Consider the following 15,037-nt stretch of genomic DNA (forward strand, 5'->3'; position numbering starts at 1 on the left):
TCTACTTTGACTACGAGAAGTGGGGCCAACGGAAGAAGGAGGGTTTTACCTTCGAATACCGATATTTGGAAGATCGGGATTTGAATTGAGTCTGTGCATTGTGTGTGTGAGCTTGAGGAAGACTGATAGGTGCAGAGACGCACTTTAACAGAATCACAAAACTGGCAAATGCTGGCCATTAGATACCTATACTGCCCAATGAGGAGGACACACTTCCTTCCCCTGACTGGTTGTCCAAAGATCTCAAAGAGGCTACACAGTGAGTCGCCGACTGTCTCCTCTCCAGTGACTCGAGACAAGTATTGCTGGTGCGGCTGGCATGGTGATGGGGCGAGACTAGCCTTTCTGCAGCACTGCTGTGGCCGTCCAACAACATCGTGTAGTGCGTGCAGACAGCTCCACTCTATACTCTTAGCTTTTCGTTCGTACACAAAAGATTGATTTTGGATTTTAAAAAGCAGGAAGAGAAACTTGTTTTTTTTATATAATTTGTATAAAGAAAAAAATCAAAACTGGTTGCCCCGGAGTAGGATAGAGTTATGTGTGGAGCACAACGCACTGCGGCCATCGCCAACAAAGAAACATTGCATCACTACCAGTGTAGACTGCTAGGGGTGTGGTGTTGTGACCACATCTGTAGGCTGTGCAATCGTTGATTATCATTTAATTATTATACTCTTCGAGACACAGACTGTGATCAGACATCATACACATTTTCATCCCATTTACTTATCACACCCATGCATCCACATTAGGAACCTCAGGAACACATCAGATAATGGAAAAATAAAAGGACAAGGGTAGTTTTAATACAGGTGGGTTGGTGGTTTGGAAAAGTTCACTTATGTGGGGGGTACAGAAAAATGCTTTTACCCAGTTCCTTTGTTTTCATGTAAGGTTACTTTTGTACGCTGTTTTTGTTTAACAATTTTTTGGGGGGGAGTAAAACGGATTAAAAGCTAAGTGACAAAAAAATGTCATGTCTCGGACCAAGGTTTTTGCGTAGGTTTTCCTGTCATCTTCTGTTCTTAGAAATGGTCTGTTGTTGGTTACATTTTTATTTGTCAGAGTTTTTAAACGTATGCACATTTTCTGGGACGCAAGATACAGGAGTTTTGAAACTTGACTTTTACGGACTAGAATCTTGCTACATACATATGAACAGACTTTTTTTTCTCAAGATTTGTTTTTAAGTATAAAGCTGGCTGCTGAACAGATTCTATTCTATTTTTCTCATGAGTATTTCTGTGGCGGCTATAAGTCAAGAAGCTTCAGCTTCCAAAGTAGGTCCCTGACTCCATTGTTGCCCTGTTCACTTTCATCTACTGTCGAATCATCACATATCTGCAGAATGGCTGGTCAGCGTGGGGTGTGTTGTAACGGAGATGCACAAGTGTAACGCTGACTCTGAAATGTAGCTGTGCCAGTGTGTGAGCATGTACATGTCTGAATGAGTGAATGAGGTCTGGAGCACGGTTGAGCACTGCCTGTCCCCTGTCCCCCTGCCACACCCTTTTCTGCTGCTCGCTTGCCTGACTGGGAGTTTGTGGGGTGTGATTGAACTTTTTCTTTTATGTGGCCTGATATGTAAGAATGAGAGAGAAACACAGAACAAATCTCTTCACCATGGTGCTACTGGTGCATGTGGCGGGCGACTTGTCTCCTATGCAATGCTGTGATCATCATGGGAAACACAGCTCTGTGTTTGGAGTGCAGTTTGAAATGACTTCAATTGTTTGATACCTTTTTAAATGTACGAATGAGGGTATGCTTGAGTACTTAAAATGCTATTTGATTCAAAGATGCCGTAGCAGTAATGTGTGTTTTGAAGCAAAAGGAACTTGTCATTGTCACCTGGTGCGTGTTTTGGCAGGTCCAAAGGAATGATTGTGCAAACATTTTAATGGTTGAATCTGAATTGACTGTGTGTGTGTGTGTGTCATAAGAAATTTTGGTTATTGAGTGTATGAGCGAGGAAAAGATCTCTGCTGATTTAGTTGTGGCATACTTTTTTTTGTTGGAGTGAGTTTCCCCCGTTTTGTGTAAATAGAGGCAAAAGTGGGATGGATGGATGGATGACAGGGCAATGTGAAGTGAGTGGGTGGGTTGGTAACGCAAGCAGTGTGAATGGGGGTGTGACAGCAGGGCAGAAAGCGGGTGTGATGGCGACGTAGCGGTTTGTGTCGGGCATCCAGCCAGCGTGAGTGGTGTCGGTGATCCTCAGCAATGTCAGGCGGAGTGAGATGTGCAAGCTATTTATCAACTTTGTTGGTTCTTAGTACAGTGCGCTCTCTCAACGTGTCCTTATTTTTGTACAGCATGTGACGTGATGTCACTGCACAGCTTGCCTCTGCCCCTTGGTCGGTGGCTTTTTTCCCCGGGCTGGGGGCGATTGTAAATAATCTAAGGGTAGCTGTGACTCAGGTGACATTCATGACTCGTGCGGTATTAAAAAAAAGTCTTTAAAAAAATGATAAATAAAAATGCTACATGATAGCCTCATGATGGCACAAGTCTATGCGACTATTGTGTGTGTTTGTTGTCTGTTTGATCCTGCTTACTGCTGCTTCTTTCCAGATTACTAAGCATACACCACTTTTGCTCAGGCAACTTCTTGCCAGCTCTTTCGAAAAAAACTGAGCGAACTCTTTTCCAGAGGGGAAAAAAACAATACATGACTGGGATTCAAACCCTGGACCTCAAGATAGGGGGCCAACATCCATATATATGTCTAGGCTATTGCACCAATCGGTAACACTTTAAAAAGTTGACTAATTTTAAATCCAGGATCCTGCTATTTTTGGACCAGCCCCTTTATAATTGTATCTGTTTAATTGATTAGAAAGCTTTTGTAACCGAACAAAGTTTTGGAGTGATTAAATTACAGTTCTTCTACTTTACTTAGTTGTTTGTCAGCAATGATATCACAGCCATTTTATGACGTGAAGGTTTACTGCGGAGAATGGCAGAGGAAACGAACGAATTCGGTGATACAGTATGTGTTTGCAATATAACGAGGAATTGCAACGGTAAAAACATGCGCGGTGTAAGTCTTCACTGTAAGGAACTCCATACAGATTCTGTGCAGCGTTGTTGGCTCCCTTTGAAACACCTACTCCCGTGATAGTCACAAATACATGTACATTTCATCTTTAACGCATGCCCAGGCAGTGCCTTGATAGTCATTCTTTATTGTCTTGAATTCAAGTTGAAGCCATAATCCTGTGTAGATTTGTAACACATGATAGTTCTCCCCATGCTCTTACATAGGTTAGAGCATATTTCAACTTGGACACAAACCATACGTTTACAGCCTGGCAGAGTGGAACTTGTTTTGCTGACAATTTTATAACTGAATTCTATGTCAGTCTAAACCTATTGGCAAAAATGTCACAACACAGAAAGCAGCCAAGCTAAAGAGGTTTGCTTTGTGTTCAAGTGGAAGGGTGCTCATCCCAGAAGAAAAACAAATCTGCACGGATTTGTGGTGGTGTGCACAGTACACATGAAGAAAGGTGCCTAACGAGACTTCACACGATCTTAAACAAAAAACCAAAGGGACGCAAGCACTCTTAACATATACACGAGTTATGCACAACCAATCTTCTGGCTCCTGAGAAAATACGCATAAAAGTGAACAAACAATTTTCATCCTCATTTTCCCAGATTTTCATCCATGTTTTCATACGACTGCATGTCATAACAGAAACATTGATGTAGAATAAGTAAAATAAGAAAGTTTAAACACAGGACAAATGATCTCAAACAAAAATAAGATTGGGTCAAAAAGTTTATAGAGGAGAAAACCGTACTGTATTAAGATATTTTGGCATTTAAAAAACAAAACAATAAATAAGTATGATTCACTTCCGGAATAGTTATATATCAAGTCTTATAGCCTATCTTGTCTCATGACCATTTCAGGGAGTAATTCTTTAGCTTTGAATTTACATGGTTCAAGTTCTACAATATTGCAGTTTCAAAACAAGGTATTGTCCCCTTCAAGAATCGTTTTTGGACTCGGACCGACCAGGGCCTACAACTGCTGTTATTCAATGTTCTCTGGTTATGTTGACTTCTCTCCCCTGAACCTTTGCACTACCTGTTCCGTGACTGACTGCTTGCAACGAGTGTGCGTGTATTGTCAGTGTGTGACTGTTATGTTTGAACACATGAGTTCAGCCTAACTCGGGACAGGAACTGGTGAAGAGGCCATGGCAAAAACAACTTCCCTTTTATGCATGATATATCCGAGTCCATGTGTAAGCTACTATGAGTACTGAGCTTTGATGTGTGAAGAGGAAGAAAGAAGCCTTGCCAGAGACTGAAACTAGTGAAAGAGAAAGTTCAGTCGGTCAACAAGGAAGTTGGGGTGACTGAAAGGACTGCGGCGAATTTGAGCGATCTGCCTTCATCTTGACCTGAAGACTGACTCCTTCAACTGAAGTGGGCAGTATGGCTAGTCTAGCGACGTTCTCTTTATTCAAGAAAACAGACATGGAGGGGTTTCTTGAAAAAGTCAGCTCCGGGATTGCGTCGGTGCGTATTATCCAGAGTGTTTGTGTCATGTCAAATACTTTAAATAAATTATATTTAAACTTTGGACAGTTTTGGAATCTTAGCTGGTATAATGTTGCCTTCGACTTGAGTCTGAGACTCAGTGTTTCAGCCATAGCAAATAAAAATAAAAATAATATTATATGCAACGAAAAGGTTTTGTTTTAATGAAATGACTGTTGATGTAACTGTTCAGAAAGTCTGCAGAGAGTGAAGCAAGCCGAATTTATAATACGGCAGGTCCCCCCCCCCCCCCACCTCTCCCCCATGGTTATAACTATATGTTCTTGGGGATGGGGTGGGGGGTATGCCAAAAAGATACTACAGATGCTTGACCTGACTAAAAGCGGCTTACAGCTTGGTTATTTCTGGATATTGTTTGGCTTGCATGTGCAGCTGATGAAACATTTCAGTTATTCATAGCAATCAATTAAAGTTAATTTGATTTAATAGATCTATCCTGTTCCTCCCACCATAGACCTATATTAGTATATATACCCAGCCAGCACCCCGATATCGGTCCGATATCGGACCGATATCGGATACGATATCGGGTCGATATCGGATTCCGATATCGGTCCGATATCGGATTGCAAATCGGGTCGATATCGGACCGATATCGGATTACGACATCGGACCGATATCGACCCGATATCGACCCGATATCGGTCCGATATAGAGAATCGGTATCGGCCTCATATCAGATCCCGATATCGGCGCGATATCAAATCCCGATGTCAGATTGCAAATTGGGTTGATACCGGGTCAATATCGGATTACGACATTGGTCCGATATCGGTCCGATATCGGTCCGATATTGGTCCGATATAGAGAATCGATATCAGATCCCAATAGTGGACCGATATCGGATTGCAAATCCGGTCGATATCGGACCGATATCGGATTACGACATCGGACCGATATCGACCCGATATCGGTCCGATATAGAGAATCGGTATCGGCCTCATATCAGATCCCGATATCGGCGCGATATCAAATCCCGATGTCAGATTGCAAATTGGGTTGATACCGGGTCGATATCGGATTACGACATTGGTCCGATATCGGTACGATATAGAGAATCGATATCGGATCCCGATATCAGATCCCGATATCAGATTGCAAATCAGGTCGATATCAGTTTGATATCGGATCCCGATATCGGATCCCGATATCGGAGACCGATATCGGACCGATATCGGATTGCAAATCGGGACGATATCGGGTCGATATCGGATTCCGACATTGGACTAATATTGGTCCGATATCGGTACGATATAGAGAATTGATATCGGCCTAACATCGGGAACCAATAATGGACCGATATCGGGAACCGATAAGGGTGGTGCCCTTCTATGGTGCCCTGGTGGTGCCCTTCCGTCAATTCCTTTAAGTTTCAGCTTTGCAACCATACTTCCCCCGGAACCTGAAAACTTTGGTTTCCTGGAAGCTGCCCGCAGAGTCGATGAAGCAAAACCAGCGAATAGTTGGCATTAATTATCTGATCATCTTTGAACCTCTGACTTTACTTCTTGACAAATGAAAACATGCTTCATGCTTGGCAATTGCTTTCGCACTTGTTCGTCTTTGACCTGCACTAAAACTTGCTGTAATCCGTAAATATTAGATTTCTGGCCCAAGAACAGAAGAAAATTTAAAAGGAGACAGAAATGATAAGATGAAGTAGTTGATAAACATTGTCACACAAGTACAAATGAAAGTGAGTCAATAAACATTGTCACACAAGTACAAATGAAAGTGAGTCAAAGGCAGAATGAGAATAATTTAATAACCAACTGTATCATTGAAAACACATAAGTTACCAATCCAACATAAACAAATTACAACTATCAATTAAAATTCAACAGTTAATACAATTAATAACTGACCTTGTGATAAGATAACTCATCCACTCTGCTGCCAAAGGACGGGCTTGAACCCATGACTCACAGCATTGCAGAGCAGACCACTAACCAATGGGTCCCCACCGAATAATTATGGAGTGTCACGATTCATGTGACCCATCAAAGTCAAAGTATTTAATTCCATAAGGCGATAGCCCCCTTGGAATAAGGAAATAACAATAACTTCACAAAACGCATGAATCAAATTAACACAAAGGAGACGGGAAAATCGTCGCAAACGGATAACCAGTTATGAAATCAATTATAACTAAATAAGTCTTTCGATTTGCAACAAACAACGGACTGGTCACGCAACGGTTCTGTCCAGTCATGATAATCAAAACAAATGATTGTTACGCTCCAATTCTTCACAAGGGTGGGGAACGGGAAATGTTCAGACCATCTCTTTTATCCTCACGGTGCTTTCCTCGCTCATCCTCTGAAACATATCAGCTAGGTTAGACCATTGATGTTCTTTGTCTCCGTCATATCTGGCATCGTCTGTCACCTTCCGCCTATCAGCGTCACTCGCAACAACATCACTCCGCACCATACAGCCTGAATCTGACACTGTCAGCTGCGATTGAAAGTTGGAGACACACAACGTAGCACCACCGACGCACTTTTTCATGGCCGCCTTTGTCGAACATCAAAAACGCAGTATCGCCATTGTTCAGTCGCCACAACAGTCGGTATTGAACGATGTCAGCCCATTCTCCGACATAATTGCACATAGCATTTGTTCCAAAACAGTAGGCCTAGGGAATCCTTGCAGAGGCATTATATCATATATATATGTAGAGGCATTATATCATGTAGAGGCAAAATAACACAAAATGAAGAGAGAGTGAATCCGAGAGGCGTGTTCCTTGCTGGCTGTCAGCACATTAGCACTAATTTTATTTACCATCTTCATCTTAGTCCTCGTCCTCGTTTTCTGTGTTGATCTTCGACATCCTCCCACCATGTAGACGATCCGACAATCCTGTCAACCACTTCGCAAGCACCTGTTCGAATTGCTTGTTGTCGGTTTGAATATGGCGCTTCCTCACGGCCAGCTGCAGTAAAAAGATTAACCGTTATGAGTATGACGCAACAAGATGATCATATAAAATGTTGACATTGTATGAACATGTTTGTGCTTTCATAAGGAGACATGCTGTCTGCAAAACCTCCCTCACCTTTCATTTGTTCTTCACCATTTCTTCCATCACTGGCAGATTTATTTGTCTACATTCAATGTGTGTGTGTGTGTGTCTGTGTGTGTGTGTGTGTAGAGAGGTATTTTTATGCACAACAGAACCATAAAAGGATTCTTAGTTAAAATCACCATTTTATTTTTACAACAATAAAGAAAATCAGCAACCACCTAAACACACACAGTGACACAAACACATACAGTGACACACACACACACCTAAGAAACAAACACACTTTTTAGTCTCATATATTCCAAGAGAAAAAAATACATCAAGTCTCAATAATTAGCAATTTTACTATCTTCCAAGTTCATAGGCATAGGCGATACTCACTCAACGTTTTACGTGATGCATGATGATCGACTGTTTGGAACACTCTTGAAACCAGTCCAGTTCTGTCTTCCTCCTTCTGTCTTAGTATTGGACTGTCCAGTCAGGATCGTTTCTGATGTTGTATAACATAGTGCTCTAGCAACTGCCTGTTTTCAATCTTCCCAACGCATTTCGCCATTTGTTTACTCAGTAACTGCCGGACAAGTAATTCTGAGTGACCTCCCGTGATCGCCAAGGGACATTACTCTCGGACTTTTCTCTGTCGAATCGAACTCAAGAAAGTTTGTACTGTATTTTTACCGTTTTTAACACTCCTGCAACTTCAAAGCCAGTGTGTCTGCTGATATAAGATAACATGCTGCACTTCAGCATATATCAGGACTACACAATACAGATCTTATGACGCTGAGCGAATGGCAAATGGAACAGTCCAGGCAGGTTTCACAATCTTCAATCACAGACTTCCTTTTTTTTCAACAAAATCAATCTTGACAGAGATCTTTGAAATAGTGTTTTTATTAAAGCCTGACATCCTCCTGGATGGAATCAAGACAAAAACTTGTATGGAGACGCATTCTTGTCGACATAATGTGATAGCTTGTTACAGTACTCTATCAAACAAAGGGATAGACGTAAACAGAATTGGGTAACGATTTATTCAAAGAATATTGTCCAGAGGCTTTAATAAATTAAGCAATAACAATGCAAGCAAAATATCATTTCCGAGCTCAGTGAAAAAAGCAGCAAATAAGGACTAATTATGGGAATTCCGTTCTTCTGAACTGCTATTTCGCTGTGATGCACGTCATGAGCATACCTTCAAAAGTAACAATGTTAATTGCACTCCATTTCTCACTGTAAAAAAAAAGTAGAATCATTGACCAATAGAAAAAAACGAGTTTGGAATTTTTTTTGCATATTCTTGGGGAATAAATACCTGAAAATGTAACCCTACCCTCTAAATGGTGACATCATGACAGCGAAAAAAAATATACAGAACAAGTCATGTGAAGTGATAATAAAACATTAAGTTGGTTTGAAACTAAAAGATCAACATTGGAATCAGGGACGAGTCATTAACAATGCTAGTGAGATTTGGCTAGCCGAAACCAGAAGACCGAGACGGGTTGCCTCCGTGAAGCATATGAACAAAACGGGCGATTTTTCTCATTTGAGCAGATTTTCACACTAAGCATGACATATATATCTGTTTATACATTGGGATCCAGGAAATCCAAAGGATACAATGCAATAACTTTTGAATCTGTAATCAAAAGTGTTATTGTTATTTGCAATTTTTAGAATGTTATGTACCAAATTTTATAATACATTTCATAACTTGACGAAATTTAAAACAAGTCGCGTAAAGCGATATAAAAACATGTAGTCAATCTATAGGCATCAAATTGAAGGATAAACTAAAAAAAAAAACAGTCCGATCGGCGAGACTAAATTCAGATAGTCTCGGCTAACCATACCCGAAAACCGTCACGGATCACACTCATCTCCGCGAAGCATACTCAACCTGTTTTCTTTAATTCTGAACGCGTTTTTAAAGTAAACATAACATATGTATATATATTTTTTAAATCAGGAGAAGATAAGAAGTACAATGCAGTAGTGTTTGAATCTGTAATGAAATATTCGTTTTTGATGACAATTTTAATGAGCGAACTAATTCACTTATTTTCAAGCTACCTGGCTCAAATGCAATATCAAAGTCCCGACTTAATCAAAAATTACTTAACAGGTCCGCCTCAACTATCACAAAAACGGAAATGACGTCATCAAAGACTGTGGCAGAGTACCTTAACGCAGTCCTAGTATATCCACTACTGACTGAACTGTGGCATAGTACCTGGACGCAGTCCCAGTATATCCACCACAGACGGAACTGTGGCATAGTACATGGACGCTGTCCCAGTATATCCACTACAGACTGAACTGTGGCATAGTACATGGACGCTGTCCCAGTATATCCACTACAGACTGAACCTTACTGTCTTGCATTTTCTACAACTACTACTCTGCACACATAAAAAAAAACCAACCCCTCTCGCACGCACACATGCAAGTACGCACGCATCAACACTCACGCATCAACACTCACACACACACACACACACACACACACACACAAACACACACACACACACACACACACACACACATACGCTAACACAAACGAACACGTGCGCACAACGCTCGCGCGCACGCTTACACACACACACACACACGCACGCACGCACGCACGCACACACACACACACACACACACAAACGAACACGTGCGCGCAACGCTCGGCCGCACGCTCACACACACACACACACACACACACACACAGCTAGATAATACATCATCTGATATGTTTCCTTGTTCATATGCTTTTTTCAAGTCATAAACGTAAACAATGAATGGTTTTACTGGGATTTTGTGCAGCGTTTTGTATTATCTGCGTTGTTGTCGGATTTAAATACTCTCTCAAAAACTGGGTATCTAATCACGACCGATAAGATTTTCCCCTTTTCGATTAAAAAGTACAATGAGATTTAGTCAGAACCATAACATTATTCTTCCAAAAACACTTATTAACATCCATGTAAAAGAAACACAACTCTGTTCATCAAATTATCTCCCCCTTTGCAAGAAACGTATGGCGAAGGCACATTTCGCGCCGCGGTGCAGATGACGCAATTAACTCTCGTGACGAAACGATTGGTTCGTGACGTCGCGTCATCAACCGTTCATGAATGGCCCTTGTATGAATGGCATTCTTTCTGTTGGGATGACGTGTGAACCTCATCATTAGTGACTTGGAAAATCGGTCGGATTTAGGTATCCCCGAAGTCGGTCGGAATTGGATACACTTACCAGGCTACACTCTTCCACACTGACAGGCGCGCACGCACGTACGCACGCACATATGCAACAATAACAATGATAAAAATCAAACTTTTAAAAGCACTTGAAAGTTAATACACAAAGCAACTATTGATTCCCTACGATTATATGATCGTGACTGGCTCTCTTTCCAAGTTGGAACGTTTTCAATCTGCTGTCTGACGTCATCAAAGTGTTGAAAAACGTACGGCAATGTCTATAAAACTCTCACTTGACCACAACATTCACAATGCAGTGCATTCAAGGATTGAAAAAAACCACTGGCGTTGATCAGACACAGTCACTGAATGTTGTTATTTTACAAATGAATCTGCTTAACATTTGGTAAGAAATGACCGTCAAAGTGCCTGGCGGTCGTGAGAATTCAAGGTTTTCAGAGACAGACAGTAAATAACGTGCTCTGAAATAAACACATGCCGAAAAATTCTTTAGTCAGCCAGTTGATCATCTGCCTGACAACGGATAGGAAGTATAAAATTGGTTGAATCATGGCAATTTGCTGTGTATGGCGGTCATAGCAGACGATTTGTCTTCAGGACGGTCGTGAGAAAAAATGAGACAGACACCTTGCCCGAGTGACTAGACAGTAAATAACGTGCTCTGAAATAAACACATGCCGAAAAATTCTTTAGTCAGCCAGTTGATCATCTGCCTGACAACGGATAGGAAGTGTAAAATTGGTTGAATCATGACAATTTGCTGTGTATGGCGGTTATAGCAGACGATTTTGTCTGCAGGGCGGTCGTGAGAAAAAATGAGACAGACACCTTGCCCGAGTTACTAGACAGTAAATAACGTGCTCTGAAATGAACACATGCTGAAAAATTCTTTAGTCAGCCAGTTGATTATCTGCCTGACAACGGATAGGAAGTGTAAAATTGGTTGCATCATGACAATTTGCTGTGTATGGCGGTTATAGCGGACGATTTGTCTGCAGGGCGGTCGTGAGAAAAAATGAGACAGACACCTTGCCCGAGTGACAAAATGACCAAGCGCAAGTAGAATAAGCCGTAGTTAGCCTTTCAAAACCCTTTCATATCGTGATTTGATGGAAATTGCTACTTATTAAAAGCATGTTACGTCCAAACCTTTTAACAGCCATTCCAACTGAACAGATTTGTAATTAACGTTTTTGAGACAGACACATTTAGAAAAAAGACCGTTTACTTCACATGCGATTGTATCGACTAAACATAAACACATTCATTGTTTTTTTTAACTAAGTGTGTTCATCTATCTCTGTTCTTTGGTTTCTAATGTACTTTTAACTGGATTTCTTTGTGTGTTTTTGTACTGGTGCCTTTGTCTATTGCAATGTGGCTAAAAAGGGAAATCGTGTCTGTCTCATTTCTCACGACCGACCTACCTTTTTCGCTGGTGGGGAATACAAACTTGACTTAAATTCGATCAAAGTTTATTTTTCATATGTAAATTCCGAAGACATTCGACACAGACCAGTGAAAATTCACGACTCAACAAAACGAAACATTTTATTTGATATCAAAGTTAGGGACATACCCGACTCTGAAGACTGTGAAACCTGTCTCCAGACTGTGTATGCTGTACAAGATTACCAACAATCTCGTCAAGGTCAACTGCGACGAGCGCCAACACCTTCCCAGCAGATCAAGAAGAAGCTCAAGAACAAACACCAGAGCCTTCAACAGGATCCCAAGCAAGACCGATACGAGACTGAACAGCTTCCTCCCCAGAACCATCAGGGAGTGGAATGAGCTACCAGAGGATTAGGTTGTCAGCGCGGCGACAGCAGCCGCCTTCACCTCCAGCGCATCCCACCACTGCCAGCACCTGTAAACAAAACCCTGTACCCTGCCCTAGGCCACCAGTAAGTAGGGTCGATGAAGGCTAGGGCAGCACCGGCAGGGGTTTAACCCCTGCAACCGCTTCGGCCGCCGGCTTGGCCTAGCCCGAGACTTGAAAATGCTGTGTGGTCCTGCCCCCCTCCCCCCCCCCCCCCCCACTCCCTGCAAATTTTATTTTCTTCCGCAACCCTCCAAAGCGCCACTAATAGTCAGAACGTTGACCCTGGGCGTTAAATGGAAGAAGAAGAAGAAGAAGAACTTTCAGGTAATGTTACTTCACTGTGTGACTTGTGTTGTAAATTTTTTCATAATCATATTCATAAGTTCAGAATCCGTTGGCATTGTGATTGTTGACTTATTTTTGATACGAGTCACCAATATCAAAGCAATATCATGCATAACGATTGGAAAGGTGAATTTATCTCTCTTTCTCTTTCTTTCCTGCCTTCTGTCTTTCTAGATTGATTTCTAGTTTCTTGCTCTGTCTGTCTTTCTCAGTTTCAGTCTCTCTGTCTGTTTCTCTCTCCCTGTCTGTCTGTCTGTCTCTCTCTCTCTCTCTATCTCTCTCTCTCTCTCTCTCTCTGATATTTTATTTCTCTCTGTCAATCTGATAATTGCCACACATTTTCACACATTTGTTCAATCTCACAGCTTCTGGTCTAATCCATTACTGTACAGTAACATTTATAAGAGATCTCAGAGTTATTTTCGAAAATCGTCTTTTCAAAGACACTTAAAACAAGTTTTGATTGACCACTATTCTCTACTGTAATGCAACTCACACATCAATGCTTTCATTGCAGGGTGGGAGGAATTACCATGAGGATACCAGAAAGCATTCACACTACAGGGATGTAAACTACAAGTTACAACCCTGACAAGTGACATTCTGGCTTTTGAGGCCAAGTAAGTGTGTGTGTGTGTGTGTGTGTGTGTGTGTGTGTGTGTGTGTGTGTGTGTGTGTGTGTGTGTGTGTGTTTGCAGGTAAAATCCACGTTAACGCTTGATGAATGTTCCAGCAGTCATATTATATTTATAACTGAAAATCATTTATGAGACTGAGAGAAGGCAGTGTTGTTGTCAGGCTTCGGTCTGGGGTCATTAATACATGCTTATGACGCATTGTTCTAAATCTTGGCTGGTCGACCATCACATCAATTTCGACATAAAGAACTATAAGAGGTCTTCTGACAGAACAATTTGTTGTAGCCGGGACATCTGGACCTATACATATTTTTAGTCCAGGTCCAACTGACATATTATTGTCTTACTCTTACTCAGTCTTAGTCTTGGAAAAAACTTCGGGAAGGTGTTCTGTGTGTGTTGGGGGGAGGGGGGGGGGTTGTTATCCATGCCAGGCAGCATTGACTAAGAGCATTTCATTCAAACACAGAAGAATGCTATCAAAGTTAGCATATATGATGTTGTGACAAAAGGTCGTGGCAAAAAGAGTAGAAAAATCAAAAATCTAAAAATATTTTTTGACACAAGTGCATTTTTATGCTGAATGTTTCATATTTTCATTACATAAAATAAAATAGGAAAAGATAGTTTGGTCAGCGGGTTCTGTAGAATAAGCATATTTTGTTAACAATCTGACAGATGTTGGTCGTGATGCTGGACATACCATTTGATTGATTTACCTCCATAAATGAAACTTCTGCAATCCAAATACCTTTTATAAATCAAAAGAAAGTACAACACCAGTGAATTACACGCAAACAATTCCAAAACCAACTTACATTATTTATTTTTTATACATGATGTTATGTCCAACATCACGACCGACATAAACATCACGTTTCCGTTTGATGTGTTTACAAAATAAATGACAAAAGAACACTTCTGTCAGTTAAAATCAAGGATATGTAATTCCTTTTACATAAAAACACACACAAAAGAGCTCACAAACTTCAAATTACCATGATCATGGCACTTTTTGAGTCGGTTGTGATGATTAGGCGATGGACAAACTTGATGCTTGTCATTTCATGCTCAAACAAAAGAGAATACAAAAAACAATTTTGGGGGGCTATTACCTAACTACTACAGATCTAGTATTTGCAAAAAAACATAAAGGGGACTGGAAGAGCCTTTGTTACGATGACTGTGCTTAATCTTATGGTCGGTTGTGATGACATAGCGATGGACAAACAAAATTAAACATAACACTTAAAGTTAAAACTAAAAGACAGACAACTCTTTTTCTGTCTTATTTTGCATTCTCTCTCTCTCTCCATATATAATACTAATAATATGCAAAACAAAACCCATAAAGAGGACTGGAAGAGCCTTTGGTTTATGGCTTAGCATGTTATCG

General features: G+C 41.0%; 2 protein-coding genes and 1 long non-coding RNA gene across 7 annotated transcripts in view; 2 read left to right on the top strand and 1 right to left on the bottom strand.

Annotated features, from left to right (window-relative positions):
* Nucleotides 1–2,518, top strand: part of LOC138958616 (CCR4-NOT transcription complex subunit 3-like) — a 39,100-nt gene extending 36,582 nt beyond the window's left edge. For all 4 annotated transcript variants that reach the window (XM_070329823.1, XM_070329824.1, XM_070329825.1 and 1 more), the window contains exon 18: nucleotides 1–2,518. This exon is cut by the window's left edge and continues 10 nt beyond it. In XM_070329823.1, coding sequence (XP_070185924.1) covers nucleotides 1–89 — 89 coding nt within the window. In that variant the 3' untranslated portion in view covers nucleotides 90–2,518.
* A 1,563-nt stretch (nucleotides 2,519–4,081) lies between these two features.
* The window catches only part of LOC138958624 (uncharacterized), a 37,158-nt gene continuing 26,202 nt past the window's right edge, over nucleotides 4,082–15,037 (top strand). The window contains exon 1 of one of the 2 annotated variants that reach the window (XM_070329833.1): nucleotides 4,082–4,539. In XM_070329833.1, coding sequence (XP_070185934.1) covers nucleotides 4,456–4,539 — 84 coding nt within the window. In that variant the 5' untranslated portion in view covers nucleotides 4,082–4,455. The remainder of the gene's footprint in view (nucleotides 4,540–15,037) is intronic. The other variant, XM_070329834.1, reaches the window with a different exon arrangement.
* LOC138958611 (uncharacterized) lies at nucleotides 6,121–8,425 on the bottom strand. Its single transcript, XR_011453452.1, has 2 exons — nucleotides 7,994–8,425; nucleotides 6,121–7,519 (listed from the first exon to the last, which is right to left on the bottom strand). It is a non-coding gene; the product is annotated as an uncharacterized lncRNA (long non-coding RNA).

This window comes from Littorina saxatilis, linkage group LG2, assembly GCF_037325665.1.
Source record: "Littorina saxatilis isolate snail1 linkage group LG2, US_GU_Lsax_2.0, whole genome shotgun sequence".
Classification (NCBI taxonomy): domain Eukaryota; kingdom Metazoa; phylum Mollusca; class Gastropoda; order Littorinimorpha; family Littorinidae; genus Littorina; species Littorina saxatilis.